We start from the raw sequence: 20,675 nt of genomic DNA on the forward strand, positions 1-20,675 counted from the left end.
AGATTTCTCGGCCAAATAAATTATTTTGACGTTTCGATATGTGCATCATATAAAAATAGACCAACGGAACTCAGAAATATTCTGCTTAGAAAGTACAGTAAAACTCTTTTAAGTGTTCATAAACAAATCTCAGACTGAACATCAAAATTAATTATCAATGCAAAATACCGCAAACGTTATTGCACAGTACGTGCAAACGTTATTGCACAATACATGTGGCATAATTCTTCCATATGTGATATTATGCAATCGGAATCAACACCTGCCAATATTCGGAGAATAAAGAACTAAATAAAGGGGGAAAAAAGAGAAAGAAAGAGACTTAACTAATCTGGGGTGTTTCTGATTCTAATTTTCAACAGACTGTATTAAATTTCCGGAGTAGAATCAATCTTCGCTTGGGTTGGGTAGATCGAAAAAACTTTTAGTCCTATTCAATCCAGATTGGACAGTGACCAAAAAAAAAGTCCGCTGCTTCAATATTAGAGATTTTGCGGAGAAACTGCCAACCTTCATACTGTATAACGTATTGGCAAAGAAAATGAAATTATTTTGACTATTCGATTACTTTCCTTTTATTTGAGCCATTCCGAATATTATTCCTTAGAAAGCTAATCTGTGTAAAAACACACCCATTTTTGGAAGTTTATCTATACTTCAGTAGTTACTGCAACTGTATTATTATAAATATTCATACATATGCTCATGATATAAGCATAACGATCATAATAAACACGAATATGAACTGACCACGCGGAACGAGAATGCAAATTATTAAAATCTTGATAAAAATTCAAACGTGTGCAGTATTTGGGTGGGAGAAAAAGAATACTAAATGTACCGGAATTTTCTACCGTTTTCAATTCTTTGGCCAATAGAACGACGTGCACCTGTCTGTACTCTCGCGCGCACCATAGGTTACGTTAATGCAGAGGAAGGGGGGGAAGCAATTTCTGGAAGTATAATTCACCATCTGACGTTGCATATAAGGAAGAAAAGTTGTTTATTTAGTTTCGGCTTTGGTACAGGGAAAAAAATGCGTGTTCATTAAAAACAAAGGATTAAAAAAAACACTAAAAGCAAAAAATAAGCACTAAAAACAAAAAATAAGGGCTTTAAAGAAAAAGTAAGCACCTATAAGGGTCTTTATATTTTATTTTCAAATATGAGGACTTATAAACACTTGTAAGGATCGCTACGAACCCTGTAGATGCTGTACAGGAGGATTGTTTACTCCTTAAAACTAACAATTGAACGAGGTTGGCAGCTAGTAGAAGTAGCTGGAAACATCTAGTTCAGAAGGCCTTGGTCCACCCTGGATTGTTGCGATGATGATTATAATAAGGTTTGATTGTATAGTCACAAATAGACAAATGTATGTTACTTTTCTAATTTTTAGGTATTTAAAATCAAACAAATATGTAAAAATATATCCTTCAGTATGCATATAAACTCATTAGTATTTATCTGTTTGAGAAGGAAATAAAAAAACAGAACTCAAAGAAACCTTTGCACTAACCAGTAACTACCAATGTGAAATTAAAACGTATGCTTCCTTCAGTATTTGAAACAATGCAGGTATAAATTCCTTCGTCATCAGAATTTATGTCATCCAATTTTAACGACCATTTCTGCATACGAACCTAAATTAAGGAAGAGAAAAAATACATATATATATGTGTAAGATAAGAAAGATGTAAATCAAAATTCTAAATTAAATTTGCAATTGTCCCTTAATTCATTTTAATTTGGGCATTTCCTCTTTCTGTGCTAAAAACAGTAATTGCTTGTAGTAAAATTTCATTGGACTGGGTCACTTCCAGAATAATCTGTATCATATGACTTTTATATAACACTGGTGATGTAAATACCAGTTTTGAGAACTAAAACTCAAAACAGCGAATAATAATTTTAGAGCTTTTAGCCCAAAAGGGGCAATTTGCCCAGAACGGCTATTAATTTTGTTTTGGCATTCTACATTGGTTCACTATGAACGACGTTTCACTTTTCAAGTTGTTGCTACCATCTATTAAGAGTCCTTCATTATATTTAAAGAAATTAAATAATGAAGAATCTGCATGAATGTATGTATGTTTCTCCCACTGTGAAAAAACAACAGCACCTAGAGACATTAAATTTTGAATAATGTAGTCTTCCACTCGAATATGGGCGTCTAGAAGACAAAATTTGGAATTTGTTTTATTATCTATTTCATATTTTGTAAAACTTTCACAAATTTTTGATTAACAAACTGAACGATTTCAAAGCGAGCAATGGCAACACTGTATGGGAGGGGGACATTTTTATCTCCGGTGTAACGTTAATGTAATCCTCCTCCGAATATGGGCATCTGGAAGCCCTAATTTGGAATATGTTTTATTATCTATTTCATATTTTGTAAAACTAACAAATTTTGGATTAACAAACTTAGCGGTTCAAAGCAAGCAATGGCAACACTGTATAAAGAAACAAATCTGCAACGCGAGAGACTGTGTATCGGAAATTTTAAAGATATGCTCTTCATAAATTAATTTGTGATATTGCTATTGAATTGAATTTTATGGTTTAAGTGCGAAGAACATGATAATAAAAGTACCACACGAAAACGTTAAAAATCACCCTTTGGGGCATAATATAAAATCTGAAAGCTTTCAGACTTTCTTTTATTATTAATTATTTAGTCAAAATACATCATGTGAATTAAAATTTCATCCTGACATGACACTTCATTTCTGCTCCTCAGCCTAGTTAGACTGCTGCTTTGCTTGCTATACAGTGTTCCATACAGTGTTCCAAAGCTATGGAAATGTTAATGTTCTGAAAGAGGCATGATTAGAGTACCAAGTTATTTGCAACCATAAACGAGAATTAAAAGTAAAAGAAATATTATTTAAATTTGTCGTGAGTGCTTCTTATAAAATCTGCCTCAGCTTCCCAGTTTCCTCTTCATCATCATTTAAGCAGTTAATTTTCATACATCATTTTTATATATATGTTAGAAAGCCTGGCGGTCATACGAAATGACCGCTGGTTTAGATATTATAAATTGTAATTAAAATGATTTGTGCAAAATATTATAAATTGTAATTAAAATGATTTCTGCAAAGGTGTCTGCTAACTCTAACTGAATTACCCAGGGCAGGCGGCGAGGCTGCTCCTTTGCTTACTGCCCCAAGGAGTTTCCCCCTTCTACTTGCTTAATTGCTTAAAGTAGAGTGCAATGAAGGAAACCACTGGCGGTACATTTCTTAAAAACCACCTCTAGCTCAATAAATGAAGGTGATTTAAATAATAAAATGTTAATTCACATGTGAAAGATCTCTTTGTACACAACATTTCTTAGGTAGATCTTTCCATCATTTTTAAGCTCGCCTTGCAGAGGACCATCCATTATTTTTAATTTTATGTCTGTTCTTTCACGAAGTCTTGAACAGGCAACATAAAGTTGACTGTGCGCAAATGCAGGCTCAGGTAAAAAAATGCCAACACGCTTAAGCGTTTAAACCCTGAGACTTATTGATGGTCAAAGGCAAGTTTTACAGGAAATTGTCTATGTCTCAATTGAAACGGCAACCATGTGCGCCATGGCAACTTCACCCCATTGGGCTAGTAGAGTTAGGCAAGCAACCAATAAACTATCGGCGACAAACAGACACTTAAGCCGCATATATATATATATGGGGTGAAGTAACATCATTTCCTCCGAAATGGCTGGCTCTCGGGCTTAGTGAAGTACACAGTTGGAAATAGGGGTAGTTTTTTGAAATTTCATGTAAACAGGGCTTTTCCGCTTATTTTCATTCAAAGTAAATTGTGGAAAATTTTATCATGCTCAAATAAAATTGCAGAACATCATAGAATTTATGTGGTGTCATTAATGGTCTTATAAGGACTGATACTTACTTTTTTTATCAGTTATGCCTTTTTTTGGAAATAAGCTTTCAGAAGCTCTTGTTTTGAAGGCCAACTGTACAAAATTTAATAAATGCAATGTAATAATGTAAACCAGTGATAGCAAATTGTGAGATCTTTTACTGTCATCTGCAACTGGTTTAACAAAATTTAGCATTATAAACTGAATTTTTTAATTTATATACACTTTTTATATTTCCAACAATCTCAAGCATGCAAAGTATTAAACAAGAATCTTAAATAACTTGTTCAACCTCACTTTATTATTCCAGAACTTTGTATACTGTATATTTTGGCGTATAATGCGCACTTTTAATACAAAAAAATAAGATAGAATTTTACGGATGTGCATTATATGCCAGATATAAAAATGATAGATTTTAAAATAACAAAAAGATGAGCATACAAAAATTAGACTTCCATATGCACCTAAATTCCATTTATTTAAATTAAAAACTATGATACAGCTTATGAGTTTTAATATTTTTAGTATTGGATAAGATTAAGTCGTTGTCATATCTTCAGGCCCATCATCGAACTCTGTTTCATTTTTACAATCACTGTAACTCTGATCAATAAATAAATAAGCATCTTCTGTTCTATCTAGATTATTAGAAATACTAAATTTTTTAAATGACTTTTGAATTACTTAGGTTTCAATATCATTCCATGCTAGGGTAAGAAGAAAATGCAGGAAAAAAAAACTTAAAAAACTAAATGCTCTGTTTAAATTTATTGCTAATAGAAAAACACCAGATAATACAGAGTTGGAAGTTCAGTCTGAAGTACAGATTACAGAAAAAGAAGTTGGTGAATATTCTGGAAACTAGGAAGTACACGCAGAAATAACAGAAAGCAATGAAACTGAAGAAGTAGAAATGAAATAAAAAAGAAAGAAAAACATATAGAAATGAAAAACATAGAAGGCATACCAGATATTGTGGAGAAAAAACCAAAATGAAAGCGATGAAGGAGAAATTCAAAATATAGAATGTACATACCTAACACCGTTAATGATACTTTAGCTTTGAAAATTTGGACATTTCTTTGGGGCCTTTAAATTTAACAGCAGACATGCAAAATTATTTGCTTAAAAGTAAACCACCATCAAATTCCTCATTTATACATACCGTTACAAATGTAGTAACAAAAGGTGGAAAAACTGTAACTCGGTCATTAAAGAAATATATTTTTATTCGCAATAAAGTCAAAAGATGGAAAAATTGAACAAGAATGGTTAGTGTTCTAGTGATCATAGACATTCTATTAAAATTTTAAGCAAGGAGTTTAGTTAAGGAATGTATAGATACTATCATTGAGAAACAGTATTATGAAGAAAAAAATATTACAGAAAAGTACTGTTACAGGTAGTAGAAACAATAAAAATTTTCGCTAAAAATTCTGTTGCATTTTGTCGCAGTAATGAACTACTCTGCTTCCCATAGTGGAAATTACATATGAGCTCTAGAATATTTGGCAGAATTTGATGAGTTTTTAGCTTCACATGTAAAAAATTTCGGATCAGCTGGAAGAGGCAAGTGAATGATCTTTCACCAACTATATGCAATAAATTTATTGAAATACTGAATTAAAAAATGGTAAAAACATTCATATTAGAAGTTAAAGCTGCCAGATATTTTCCAGTAATAATTGACTCTACCCCTGACATAACACACGTATTCCAGTTAACTTTTATACTGCGTTATGTATCAGAGGATGGAATCCCAATAGAGAATTTTTTTGGATTTTGATTAATTTATTTGCACACAGGAGAATCATTAAAAAATTAACTTTTAAAAAACACTGAAATATTAGGTCTAGATATTTACAACTGTAGTGGACAAAGCTAGGACAATGTGGAAAATAAGTCTGGAAAATAAAATGGGTTCCAAAACCACATTAAAAAACATAGGCAAACCGCAAATTACATTCCTTGTGCTTCACATTTGTTAAATCTGATAGCAAGTAGAGCTAGTGAACCATGTTTGTAAGCAATAACATATTTAAATTTATTGGAGAATGCTTGTACATTTTTTTCAGCATCTACTCATAAGTGGAACACATTAGGAAAAAGGTTTTGCAGCAAATAATAAACATTATATATATATATATATTTACTATTAGGTGGCCTTGTAGAGCTGATGCTGTCAAAGCAATTTCCTCTGGGTTCAATGAAATAAAAAATGCTCCATTTGATATATCTGTAGATGAATCTCAGAAATGTTCTGTAAAACTGAAATCCCGAGAAATAGCAAACAAAATTAATACAGTCAAAAGTCTTTAATCCGGACCTCAAAGCTACAAACTTTCGGCTCATGCGTAAACGCAATTGCGCAAAGGTATTATGCACATACACGTTTACGCATGCGCGTTTAATGTATAACGGACGGTACAAGCTAAGCTAAAATTATCTAATTATCTATTTCAGTTAATGTTGCAGATTGCGTTATTCCTTAATATTCTAATTGGATCCGGCTTATTATTTTTTGCAGACTGTTAGAGCAATTTTATAAAACTAAGCTTGAACTTTCGATTATGTCAAAAAGAATTTCTGATTCTGGAGCTGCTAAAGGATCTACAAAGTGAAAGGATGTTTCGATGTCCATCAAACAAAAAGTGGAATTGCTGCATAAAATGGATAAAGGCATATCCTTTGTTTCTCTAATCATTCCGAATCTGTTTATCAATTTCACGTTACTCTCGGGGGGGGGGGGAGAGAAACGTCGCGGCGGCGCAATGAACTGGAAGTTGATCTGTCAGCATTATCCTTATCTTCAAGGCAGATGTTTTTATTTTATTCGGCTTATAATTCCTTACTAAATGTAGTATTTCATCTCGATGTACTCTGTCTTTGATATGATTTAAATTAAATTCCTCGTCATTATAAATATCACGAGTACACATCAAATAGTTTTCTGGTTGCAATTTTCTAATTTCGACTATGCGTAATGTATGCTTTAGGCATGTGCGCATTGAAAGAAATGTTTAATAAAGTAAACAAATAAAAATTAAACTTTTTTTTTGTAAATTTTGATACCCTTTAGATCATAATTGCTCTTTATTTCATAAATTACGGTTTCATATTTTTAATTTTATAATTTCTGCATGCCATCTTACCAGATTTAAACTTATGATCTATAATCCGGAAAAACCATTAATCCGGAATCGCCAAAGTCCCGATGACTCTGGATTAAAGACTTTTGACTGTAGTTTAGAATTCATTTTCTTAACAGTTATTTGGGATAAATTTCTTTCCAGAATAAATACAGGCAGTATATATTCTTACAAGATCCCAGTATGGTAAGCTTGTTTGCGGCAACTATTTTTGACAATTTATTTAATTACGTTAATAGTTTAAGAAATTTATTTCCGGAAATAGAAATGAAGGCAATGAACACGTCAGAAATAAAAACTAATTCCGCTACTAATAAAATGTCTCGAAAATGGAGAGAATTTTTGTATACAGTTCATCATGATGAGGATGACAAAAGTTCCTGTAATCAGGCTCAAGAAGCCTTCAAACAAAATTGCTTTTATGTAATATGTGACAAAATATATTCTGAATTAAAACCACATAGCAAAAGTTACGAAGACATTAATGAAACTTTAAAAATATTTCATACAAACTCGTATGACAGTGCATTAATACTGAAGCTGAAAAAACCATATTATTAAACAAATGGTATAGTGAAGACATTGATACAAAAGAATTGGATGATGAATTGTTATAATTTGTATTACTTTGCAAAAGCCAAATTTAACATTGCCATCTGACATGCTACAATTAATAAAGACTACAAAAACTGTATCGACATTTCCAAATATGGAGATCATATTACGCATATTTTTAACTTTGCCTGTATTGAATGCATCCGATGAAAAATCATTTTCAGAGTTAAAATGCATAAAATACTATTTACGAAAATCATTAAGCCAAACAAAATTAACTTCTTTAGCTGTACTATACATAAAACAAAATGTGTTGGATAATATTAATTACAAGGAAATAATTGATAAATTCGCAAAATTAAAAGCCAAGAAAAGTATTTTTGAACTAATTTCATAATCATTTTTCTCAAAACTATGGTTTTAACATTTTAACAGAATAAATTTCGTTTTCTTAATTTACTACATAACAAAAAGTTCCAATTCTATTGACTGTATTGATATGTAATAAAACGCATGTTAACAATAAAAACTGCATTACAGATTTTTGAAAAGCTGCTTATTTTTGTTAATTATTATTATATACCTATCATTTATTATTTTGTTAGAAAGTTCTCGTAAAAATTACATAACACCCCGGGAGTAGGGGCCCGACAGAAAAAAATATCCAGGGCCCTAAAATAGGTTCATCCATCCATGGTAAGAAACAAACATTTCTTGCAGGTCTAAGATACCTTTAGATTTCAGATAAAAAAACAAATATAAATTTGAATGTTTTCCCAGTGCATCACTGTTCTTTATTTTGATAAATATTTAGTAAGTGGTCACATTTAAAGAAAATATCTGGTTGTAGTGAAAGTTTTTCGCCAAAAAATGTTCTTAAAGTTAGGGGGAAAAACACGAAAACAGTTCCTTTAGCGCTGAAAGTAATCGCCACACAAATCTACGATTTTCTGCTAATGTTTTGGTAGTTTTTCAAAGCCTTCGACTCAGATACTTGGTGGCCTCAAGTCCCAAAACAGATTAATATCATCTTGGACATCTTGTGTAGAATGGAAGATAGCAGAAGCAAGATCTAGCTGCAGGAGTGAAAAAAGATAAAAGTCTGAAGCAGCAATGTCGGGGCTATATGGTGGGTGTGGCAACCTGCACTTTGTGATGCTACTGAAGGGCTCACTTTGCCCAAACCAACCCCCTTTTCGGTATGTGTTGAAGTAAATTCATTTTTTATCACAAAGGACAATCTGGTCCAGAATTTTGTCCTTGTGCTGATATTCGAGCAGATTACTGCAGGCCAGAACACATCTAGCCTTATCTGCTTGAATTGGCTTATGAAGCACCCAGTGATTGAACTTGTACGTCAAGTTCATGTGATGCATAGCGTGACTAATGGACATGGCACTATCATCTAACTCCTTAGCAAGCTCTCGAGTGGTTGAATACTGATCTTCTTCCACAAGTTCTTACAGGTGATCAGTGTAGTACAGGTATAGGCTGGTCAGTGCTCTTTGTTTTTTAAATGTCATAGTTCTTGTTTTTGAACTTTTGGTCCAAATCTTTACAGTGTCATATGATATAACATTAGTACCTAGAGCTATACACATGATTTGGTGACATTCTGTAGCTGAATTTTTGCTACAGTAATGCAATAGTAAATTATGCTTCTAATCTGGTAGCATGATAGTTCCATTTCAGACACCTTGTGTTGTAACAAGATGTGTTTACAAATTTCACAATACAGTGCTGTGCAAGTCTCTTTCTTTCAAATGCCAAAAAACGTCTAATAAAATATGATTAAACATGCACACGCGAACTGTTTGTGCAGATGATATTTGCAGTGGTGGGACAACTTTCGTTACAACCCAACATAAGAGAAAATTTAACTGAAAGAAAACGTCTCATAACTTTAGCCTAGAAGAGGAGGAGAAAAGCATAGGTTTGAAAAATAAAAAGTATAAAGGAAAACATAGCAGAAACTACAACTGAATGTTATTGAAATAAATGTTCAATTAAACAAAGCTCGAATAAAATAAATTTTAAAAGTAAAATTTATATCATGCAGTACAAAGTGCGTAATCTGGAATCGTCGGGACTTCGGCGATTCCGGATTATAGATCATCAATTTAAATCCGGTAAGATGGCATGCAGAAATTATACAATTAAAAATATGAAACTGTAATTTACGAAATAAAGAGCTATTATGATCTAAAGGGAATCAAAATTTACAAAAAAAAAAAAAAAAAAAAAAGCTTAATATTTATTTGTTTACTTTATTAAACATTTCTTTCAATGTAAGTTGTTTAAGTTGCTTCGTTTTTTGTGCTAATACTTTCTCTTTAATTCTCTCTTCTATAAACAGACATAATTTCTTGTTCAGTTACAAAGTTCCACTGTTCAAATCCTGTAGTTACTGTGTTGAGAATACAGACTAACTTGACAATCGAAATTTTTTCATTTTCAATAACCTCTCTGTCACTTTCTTCACTATCAGAAACGCGCATGTGTAAACGCTTTATTGGCTTTATGCGCATGCGTAGCGACTGGTGCATTAAACGCGCATGCATAAGTTTGTGGCTTTGAGGTCCGGATTATAGATCATTCCGGATAATGGACGTCCGGATTACGGACTTTATACTGTATTATAAATTTATATGCATCACACCATATATAATGTGTACATGTTAATACCAGGTTATAAAGGACTGTTCACCACACATTAATAGTAAGTATAAGGCGCTATAACGCATGTATATATGATGATATTTCAGAAGGTATGATGAGAGAATCCATTAAGTCGAAGTCACGGTTAGGACGGTGATGGCATTGCAATAAATAATAACACAGCTCCAATCAACTGTAGCCATAATGAAGATTAAATATCCATTATTTTCAGTAGAGAAACGTTCTTTAGAACCACATTCTATAGACATCACACAGCACAATGAATGCAATTTGCATCCCACAATTTAAAATATGCATATCACATCTTAAACCATAGAAAATACTGCAGAGTGACAAACTTGGGTTATGCAAGCAGCAGCAAGAGAGAAAAGTGATGTGTAGAAAGCAGCTAGTGTATTTAAACTTGGAAATTCTGAGTTCTAAATGATGACTGGATAAAAGATCACAGAAATGCAGATCTCTGCAGGTAAAGAGGGATGAAAAATAATGCTACATAAATGTGTTGAAGGAGATTGTATTTAATATTTGAATTAGAAATTTAAATGTCTATTGCCAGTTAAGTGTCTGTCTTTCATGTTTTATATACATATATATATATTCAGAAAAATAAAGAATATGTAAAAGATTAAATTAGCTGCATAAATTAATTTACCTTCTCTATTCTAAAAATACCTCTCTCTGTACTGTGTCGTTTCTAGACTAATCCATGTCATATGACTCTTATATAATTCTAATGATGTAAATGGAATTAAAACTCTAGCAGCCAATAGTAATTTTATAGCAATATAAACTATAAAATCAAAATGCAATGAGAACCAAAACTAAGTCAGTCTGAATTAAGATTTCACACTGAACATAATACACTTGCTTTCTACGCTTTGGCCTAGCTGGACTGCTGTCTGTCTGCTCTTTCTATCTTACTGCAAATTTATCTAAAATGTAAGCTTTTTGGAATAGGCACATTTAATGTGCCAACTTGTTTGTGGCCACAATATGTTTGCTGAAATAAAAAATGAAGATGTAATCTGCCTTTGCCACCAATTTCCTATTCATTATGGATCAACACTTCTACGGCATCAAAATTTCTGCTGGTCAGTTACTTCTGACTTTGTTTTTATTATATATATATACAGTCAAAAGTCGTTAATCTGGACTCGTCGGGGCTTCGGCGATTCCGGATTATCGATTTTTCCGGATTATAGATCATCAGTTTAAATCTCGTAAGATGGCATGCAGAAATTATAAAATTAAAAATATAAAACCGTAATTTATGAAATAAAGAATAATTATGATCTAAAGAATATCAAAATTTGCAAAAAGAAAAAGCTTAATATTTATTTGTTTACTTTATTAAACATTTCTTTCAATGTAAGTTGTTTAAGTTTTGCTTCGTTTCATGTGATAATACTTTCTCTTTAATTCTATTAAACAGACATAATTTCTTGTTCAGTTACAAAGTTCCGCTGTTCAATTCCTATAATTGCTGTGTCGAGAACACCCGACTAATTTGTCAATCGAAATTTTTTCGTTTTCAATAACCCCTGTCACTTTTCTTCGCTATCGGAAGCGAATTATAATGACGAGGAACTTGTTTTAAATCATATCAAAGACGGAGCATATCGAGATGAAATACTACATTTGGTAAGGAATTATAAGCCAAATAAAATAAAAACATCTGCCCTGCTGAAGATAAGGATAGTGCTGACGGATCAACTTCCAATTCATTACACGCCCGCTGCGGCGTTCCCCCCGCCGAGCAGCGTGAAATTGATAAACAGATTTCGGATTTCAAAACATACTTTCGCTTTAGATCCTTTACATATTAACAAATATATATCAGAAATTCTATTTGATATAATCGAAAGTTTAAGCTTACTTTTATAAAATTGCTCTTACAGTCTGCAAAAAATAATAAGCCGGATCCAATTCGAAAATTAAGGCACAACGCAATCATCAATATTAACTGAAATAGATAATTAGATAATTTTAGCTTATACGTCCATTATACATAAAACGCGCACGCGAAAACGTATTCTGCACTTGCGCACTCGTAAAAGGTCTTACGCGCACGCGTAAACGCCTATGCGCATGTGTCAACGCGGCGCATGCGCAGAAAGTTTTTAGTTTGGAGGTCCGGATTATAGATCATTCCGAATTATGGGTGTCCGAATTAACGACTTTTGACTGTATATAATTATAAAGAGACTTTATCATTTTATATATCTTCTCATTTTATTTAAAAAAAGTCCAGTCCACTAGGTGCTTTTGGATCATGAATTCGGCCCCCATGCAGTTCAAGTTTGAGACCACTAGTCTATAACATGATTTAAAGAAGGCAATGGCCAATACAAGTATTCAGTAACATGCTTGTTCAGGGAGCTATAAATATAGTGGCCTTATTTTTTTTTTTTTTTTTTTTATTTGCTTACTGAAGAAAAGTTAAAAAGAAAAGTGCTTTTATATAATTTTTACAACATTTTCTTCCTGGATCTTTCAAAAAGTTGCCTGGAAGAAAATAATAATAAATGACCAGCTGGAAAAAAGGAAATTTATAACTGCAGTTGGTAGGGAGCACATTTTGCAAAAAATATCTTCAAAGCAATTTTAAAAAGGGATTTGATGTAAATTGTATACTTAAAAAAATAAATATACAAAAAATAAACTTGCCTCTAATAAACTTTGAATTCTTATCTGCAATGAACACAAAATTTTTATCCGAAATAATGAATATAACACAAAATTATGAGGTTTTGGTGAATGCTTGGTTTTTACATATATAAAACGTCAAAGTATGTTATTTGAATGTCAAGTCAATGAACGATTTTGACATTCAAATAACAATGAGTAATCCTTTCAATTCCAAAGTATATTATTTAAATTTTTTCTATTTGTAAGCTTGCCATTATAATTATAAAGGTTTCTGTCCATTTCACTACAAACTACTTAACTGCTTACAATATGTTTTACACATCTAAAAACAAAAAAACAAAAACCTATCACAATTAACAATATATACATAGGCTAGGTTTTTTTTTTAAATACGGCAAATACACAACGTCTATCTGCCTAAGAGGAGGGATGTCTTCATGGTGGACTTTCCGAGGAAAGCTGGTTAGTCATATTACAAAGGGAAAACCAAATATGCAGCCAGCTAATTTGCGTAGTTTTGAACCCACGCCAAGTCAAACTAAAAGTATTCAGCATTCTTAGCCACTCGGCCACTGGTAAGGCACAATTAACAAAATGAAAAATAATATTTACTTAAACTTTCAACATAATTTTATATATAAAAATAATATTTACATTAGTACAGGATGCAATTAGCATGGTTTTACATATCCTTTGAGAAACTTTACATTGAATTGTTAGAATGGAGTCAAGATTTATTTCCAGTGTACCTTGGAACACATACAAAAAGGGGGGAAAAAAAAAAGGTATTTGTTGACAAAGAGTTAATATTAGTCTTACACTAAAAAAAAAACTGCACTTACACGGTGATCTTTTTCAATAGGCATTCCATCCTTAAACCAAATTACATCAGGTGCTGGTGTTCCATCTGCTGCACATCTGAAGTTGGCAGAAGAACCAGAAAATGCAGTGGTGAGGTCATTCATTTTATGAGATTTTGTAAAAAATGGAGCTTGATGAGTAACTAAAAAACAATCATGAGTATTTGAACTGCAAGTAAACAATATTTGATCTTACCTTCACAAATTTTTGAAAAAAGTCTCAAATAATTTAGTAAAAATGAAAAGTTTATTTAATTTTAGTATAAATATTATAAAATATATAAAATCAATAAAAATTCTTATTGAAAAGAATTTACAATATAAACAGACCAACAATTACTTACACTGCAAAAACATTATTTCAATCTAAATTAATTTAAAATTCTACCTACAGTAAGTATATTCCGATGAATAAAATATATTTCACAACATGAAAGAGAATAGAGCAAAAACACTTTAAGAATTTGTATGAAAAAAATGAAATTTTAGGGCATCGTATGTCTATGTATATTGCTACATATGTGTGTGTATGTGTTGGCAATGTATTGTATTAAACATATTTTTAAGCAAAGTATAAAATATGAGAATTATTTGAATATATTATATACTTTCTTTCTGCATTGCATGTAATACCAATTTATTTTGTAAAATGACAAATACTGTTTATGCAAAATACGAAAAGAAGGTCATAAGGCTTTTATTTAAAAGATGTGCATGCTATAGAAATAAACTGGTTATCATAAATTAAGGAAAAATCACAAAAATAGCGATAACTCCCTCAAAAATAAGCCAAACCGTGTAAAATTTGAATATGTTGCCAAGTAAGAGTACAGTAAAACTGTGATATGCAAATTAGTGGCACTGCTTTTAAAATACGTCATCTGCGAGGAGCATAAAAGTCCATGTTTGAGAGCAAGCCCACATATTTCACTGTGACAGTGACATCAGAAATCTCAGCCAATTCGTAACAATGACCTCCAGGCATCATTTGCCTGCAGAACAGCGATGGAGAGCCATTGGGAGACTAGAGGCAGGACAAAGTCAAACAGAAGTGGCCAGATGGCTAAATGCAAGTCCTTCTGTGGTTCATAGACTTTGGAGGCAAGACTTTGGAGGCTAGATTCGGCATCTAGGAGGTTAAGCCAAGGACGGCCAACTGCTACGACGAGCGCCGATGACCGATATTTGACATTATGTGCACGCAGGAATAGAACCACTACTCCGACTCTTCTTAGATCCTTCCTTGCTGCAGCCACCAGAAGGTTTGTGTCAACGTCAACTGTGCATAGAAGGCTTCATAAAGGTGGTCTGCATGCGAGGCGACCAGCCATTCACATGCCGCTCACGTCACGCCATAGGAGGGACCGTTTTCAGTGGGCATGACAACACGTCCACTGGACGCCTGATCAATGGAGGGCGGTTCTCTTTACGGATGAGTCCAGTTTAGTCTAGAAAGCGATAGTAGGCGTTATTTGATATGGAGAGAACCTAGAACTCGTTATCATCCATCAAACATCCATGAAAGAGATGCATACAGAAGGGGCAGTGTCTGTGTTTGTGGTGGCATCTCTTTGGGTGGACGCACAGACCTCCATGTCTTTCCAATGGGAACCGTGAATGCTCAGATTTATAGAGATGACATCCTTGATGTTTATGTGCACCCATATGCCGGGGCAATAGGTGATGCTTTCCTGAACGACAACGCAAGACCACACAGGGCTTGTATCGTAGATGATTATCTTCAACAGGAAACAATTATGCGCATGGAGTGGTCAGCTCGATCCCTAGACTTGAACCCCAGCTTGATCCCCAGACGTTTGGGATGCTTTAGGGAGACATCTAGCTGCTCTCAATCCGCCCCCTTAAACCCTTGTCGTGCTTGCAACTGCTTTACAAGAGCAATGGCTCTCGCTTCCTATGTAACTGATAGACCGTATAATTGAAAGCATCACACATCGCTGTATGTGCTGTATTGCTTCTAGAGGAGATCGTATTCCATATTGAAGGTACTTTTCCTATAGCAAACTGACACCTTCGATTTGTTCATTTTATACATGTGCTAATATCTATATTTGCATGGTAATTTCTTTTTATGTTATTTGATACCTTACTATGTGTTGTATATTGTGGGCAAGTTTCATTAAATTTTACACGTAACTTTTTCAGTAATCGTGATTTTTGTGAGTTTTCCTTAATTTATGATAACCAGTGTACAAATGTTATTAAAAAAATTTAGAGTGACATTACTCTTTTATTCAAACCAAGTAAAGGAAAATGAAAGCAATACAAAACAAAGTTTATGCCTTTCTTAAAGAAAACAAAATAAAATATGAATATACATACTTCTTACATCAAGAAAGGAGATAATTTTATTTTGAACTGCATTTAATTGTATATCTCATAAAAAGTAAAACAAGAGTCATGAAACTGCTTGCTAAAAATACATACATTAAAAGAGAAAATATAAAAAACTTAAATTTTTGTATTAAAAATACAGGCTTGAGTTATATTTTGAATTACACTTTATTCCTTTTTGTTGGTTTGTCATTTGGCATTGAATAGAGCTGAGAAAAATATCTGAAATATTCATACTGATAATGAAGATTAATTTTCTAATGATATCGATTTAACAAAAGCTATCGAAATCAGAGGGTTACTATGAAAACGAAAGTTGATTTAATGTTATCAACCACTGAAAAAGAGGGTGATATTTCCAGTGTAGTAAATGAAACCAAGCAAAATTTCTGTCTTCCTAAGTTAGAACTGAAAAGTTTTGATGGTAATATTAAAAACTGGCTAGGATTCTGGAGACAATTTAAAAAGATTTATGATGATGATAGCATTGATGCAGATGACAAATTTCAGTATCTTTTACAAGCAACTGAAGAAAGTTCATTGGCCAGAGATTTAGTTGCAAGTTTTCCACCATTTGGCAAAAACTATTATAATGCTATTTATTGAACAGCTGAAATCTCGTTTTGCTAAAGATGAACTATTAATTCAAATTTATGTTTGTGAACTTTTAAACCTAGTTTTAACGCAAGCGAAAAGTAGCGAAAATTTTACTTTGCGGATTCTTTATGATAAATTGGAGAATCAGCTGTGAGCATTGGAGATTTTAGGGGTAAAGTCTGAAAAATATGAAGCAATATTATATCCTTTAGTAGAATCAGCTCTGCTAGAAGTTCTTATCAAGGAGTGGGAACGCACACATAACCGTGTATAAAATAAAGACAAGATGAACATGTTAGGAAATTTATTAGAATTTCTTCATTTGGAAGTCGAATGTGAAGAGTGGTTACAACTTGCTCGATGAGGGTTTGCGAATGATCAATTTGAAAAATTGAAAACGAAAGAAAAAATTCCCACAGCAGCTAGCATTGTATCTAATGAAAAGCAAAGAGCTGAGAAAAATAGCAAACATAGTATATTTTGTAATAAGTCGTTTCATAATACCTCAGAATGTTTTAAGGCTGCCGAGATGTCATTGGAGGCGAAAAGGGGAGCTTGTTTCGTCTGTTTGAAACCAGGACACAATTCTAAGATCTGCAAAGCTTATTTAAAGTGTATTATATGCAAGAAAAAACACCATAGCATTATGTGTCCAAATATAAATCAATCAAAACAAGACAAACAATCTGAATCGGATGCACAGGTTCTTTTGTCACCAAAAAATTCTCCAACGTTATTGTTAACTATATTGGTAAAAATCATCAATGATGACAAGTCCGGAATCGTTCGCAGATTATTTGATATTGGTGCTCAGAGATCTTTCATACAAAAAGATATTGTGGAGAAACCAGGATTGAAACCTGTAGATCAAGAAATGATGAGTCATGGACTTTTTTTGGGGGGAGGGCAGTGAAACTAAACAAGAGTCACATAATCTCTACAATATTGCATTACAAAGCTTGTGTTCAAATTTCAAGTACACTATTTCAGTTTTGGACAAAAAGAAGATATGTGGTGCAATTCCACGTGTAGAGGATCCTGATATTTATCCAATTTTGAAAAAGAAAAATATATGCTTAAGTGATACAGGAGAATATGTGCCTGAAATAGGTTTATTAATAGGAGCAGATTATCTTGGTGCATTATTGACTACGAAAATTGAGCCCATTGATAATAATTTGGTACCTATTAAAACAAAACTTGGATGGACGCTTCAAGGTAAACAAAGAAACTACTCAAAATCATTGGAGAGTATTGTATATGCTAATAATTTAGATTTGACAGAACTATGGAGCCTAGATGTCATCGGTATAAGATGTCCTGCAGAAGTAAAGTCAAAGCAGGTAACCGATAAAGAAACATAGATTTTTTTCCGTAAAACTATTAAAACAAACAAAGACAAAAGGTATGAAGTATGTTTGCCATGGAAAAGTGGACGTCCAGAATTAGAAACGAATAAAGAATTAGCCACTAAACAGTTAATGTCAACTACCAAAAATCTCATACGATCTGGACATTTAAGAGAATATGTTGATGTGTTTAATGAGTGGGTTCCGGATGGAATTATTGAAATTGTAGATAAAGACAAGAAAAAGGGACACTATTTACCACATCATCCTGTGATAAAAACTGGTGTAACAACAACACAAATTTGTCCGGTTTTTGATGCATCGACGAAAGCTTCCAAAGGAAAATTCCTTGAATAATTGTTTAGAAAAGGGGCCAAATTTATTAGAATTGGTACCCAAATTGATAATGTAGCTTCAGAAAAACACAATTGGCGTAATATCAGACATAAAAAAAAGCATTTTTACAAATCCGTTTGAATCCAGAGGATAGGGAGTAGTTTAAATTTCTGTGATAGAAGGATTTATCAAGACGAGAAGAAATAATCACTCTCCGACATTGTAGAGTGGTATTTGGTGCTTCTCTAGCCCATTTTTACTAGAAGCACCTATAGCTTACCATCTAGAGAACGCTTCGAATGAAAGGAAGCACACAGCTTGTCAACTCAAAGAATCTTATGTGGACAACTGTATTACGAGTTTAAAAACTAAAGAAGAGGCAGAAAAATTTATTTCTGAAGCTAAAGAGCTGATGTCTTCACAATTCGAACTACGAGGCTGGGTTACTTCTGAAAATATTGTAGAAGAGACACATGTCAAATTCATTTCAATTCTAGGTCTCTCTTGGGACTGAACACTGAAACCGATGAACTTTTCTGCGGCAGTATGGTTGAAATTCCAGAAAAGGGGATTACTAAAAGAGTTGTGTTATAGGCTGCCCAAAGATTATTTGACCCTATTGGGATAACATGTCCCATTTCATTGATACCAAAAGTATTGCTTCAAAACATTTGGAAGAGGAAAATTAATTGGGACGATATAATTCCAAAAGATATATCAAATAGATTTTTAGCCTGGGTCAAGGAACTATCTTTACTGAAAGAATGTAAGATTCCACGGAGACTCATCTCAGGTCCATTTGAAGACTGCCGAATAAATCTACATTGTTTCTGTGATGCCAGTGAAGTTTCCTATGCTGCTTGTATATTCTTATGTTCTGAATTTAATGAGAAGATTTCAGTCAAGTTAGTAACGAGTAAATCAAGAGTGGCACCTACCAAAGAGATTACAATTCCTAGGTTAGAACTCTTGGGAGCTTTGATCTTATCAAGATTATATGGTCAAGTCGTAGAAGGACTGGAATTGAAAGACAATATGGTGTATTTTTGGACTGCTTCAACTGTTGCTTGGATCAAAAGAGAGAGTTCTTGGAATATGTTAATAGGAAACAGAGTCACAGAAATAAGAAAGAATACAAACCCAAATGACTGGCACTTTGTGCCAGGGCATATGAGCCCAGCAGATTTGCCTTCAAGAGGTTGTGATGCTAAGAATTTATTGAAAAGCAAATGGTGCTAAGGTCCAGAATGGTTATGAAAGTCACAATTTTGGCCATTAAGTAAAAAACAAGTCATTGATGAAAATTTGGTTAGATCGGAAGAGAGAAAAATGATAGTTAGTAATGTGGAGCATGGATCAGTTAACTTCATTGACAATTTACTTAATTTCTCGAAATATACGAAGATTCTTAGAATGCTTGCCTGGATACTTCGCTTCATTAAAAACTGCCAACGAAAAGAAAAACTTAAGAAAACTGAGCTGACTTAGCTTTAAGCGATTTCATTGTTAATGAAATAGAAGGAACACAATCAGGAGTAGGTTCCCCCTTTTTTCCGGTTACAGGGGTTCAATCAGCGAAACACTGTTTGCTAAAATTAAGTAAGCAGGAAAGTTTTCCCGGAAGAAAAATTAAAATCTTGAAGAACATGCAAACATTCAGAGACGAAAATAATATTGTTCAACTGAGAACAAAACTTCTCTTGGGAGATGAAGAGGAAAATTTCAAGTGTCCCATATTGTTGCCCGGAAGCCATGAGATTATTCATTGACTGGTAAGGCAAAAACATTGTGAACTACAACATGCAGGACTTCGAACTCTGATTGCCAATTTAAGAGAAGATTACTGGATTATTTCGATCAATAGATTAGCGAAACAAATTAGCTCTAGTTGTATTTCATGTAAAAGATTCAAAGCCAAACCTACAGAACCACCTTTTGCACCTCTTCCTAAGAACAGAATAAAGGCTGCTGCAGTTTTTGAAGTTTCAGGGATTGATCTCGCAGGCCCTTTGTATTTGCATTCTGGCAAAAAGACATGGGTTGTACTTAATACCTGTGCCATTTATACAGCTGTCCATCTTGAATTAGTCAATTCCCTGTCTACAGAAGTTTTTATTATGGCTTTAAGAAGATTCTTTGCTCGAAGAGGTAGAGTAAATATAATCTACACTGACAATGGTACAAACTTCATTAGTTCAAGTAATGCTCTAAGAAATTTAGATTGGGAGAAGATCATGTCGTTTTCCACTATCAAGAAAATCAAATGGAA

The 20,675-nt window shown here is 33.1% G+C and overlaps 1 protein-coding gene across 5 annotated transcripts in view; it reads right to left on the bottom strand.

Moving 5' to 3' along the window:
- Nucleotides 1-20,675, bottom strand: part of LOC118204686 (fibroblast growth factor receptor 4-like) — a 135,006-nt gene that overhangs the window by 95,041 nt on the left and 19,290 nt on the right. For all 5 annotated transcript variants that reach the window (XR_015043069.1, XM_085823956.1, XM_085823958.1 and 2 more), the window contains exons 3-4: nucleotides 13,752-13,912; nucleotides 1,520-1,643 (exon numbers count right to left, since the gene is read on the bottom strand). Coding sequence is in view for 4 of the 5 variants with exons in the window: in XM_085823956.1 (XP_085680082.1) it covers nucleotides 1,520-1,643; nucleotides 13,752-13,912 (285 nt within the window). In the remaining variant the exon portion in view is untranslated. The remainder of the gene's footprint in view (nucleotides 1-1,519; nucleotides 1,644-13,751; nucleotides 13,913-20,675) is intronic.

This window comes from Stegodyphus dumicola, chromosome 9 (genome assembly GCF_044657685.1).
Source record: "Stegodyphus dumicola isolate Sdum_Otavi_A_Nest chromosome 9, ASM4465768v1".
Classification (NCBI taxonomy): Eukaryota; Metazoa; Arthropoda; class Arachnida; order Araneae; family Eresidae; genus Stegodyphus; species Stegodyphus dumicola.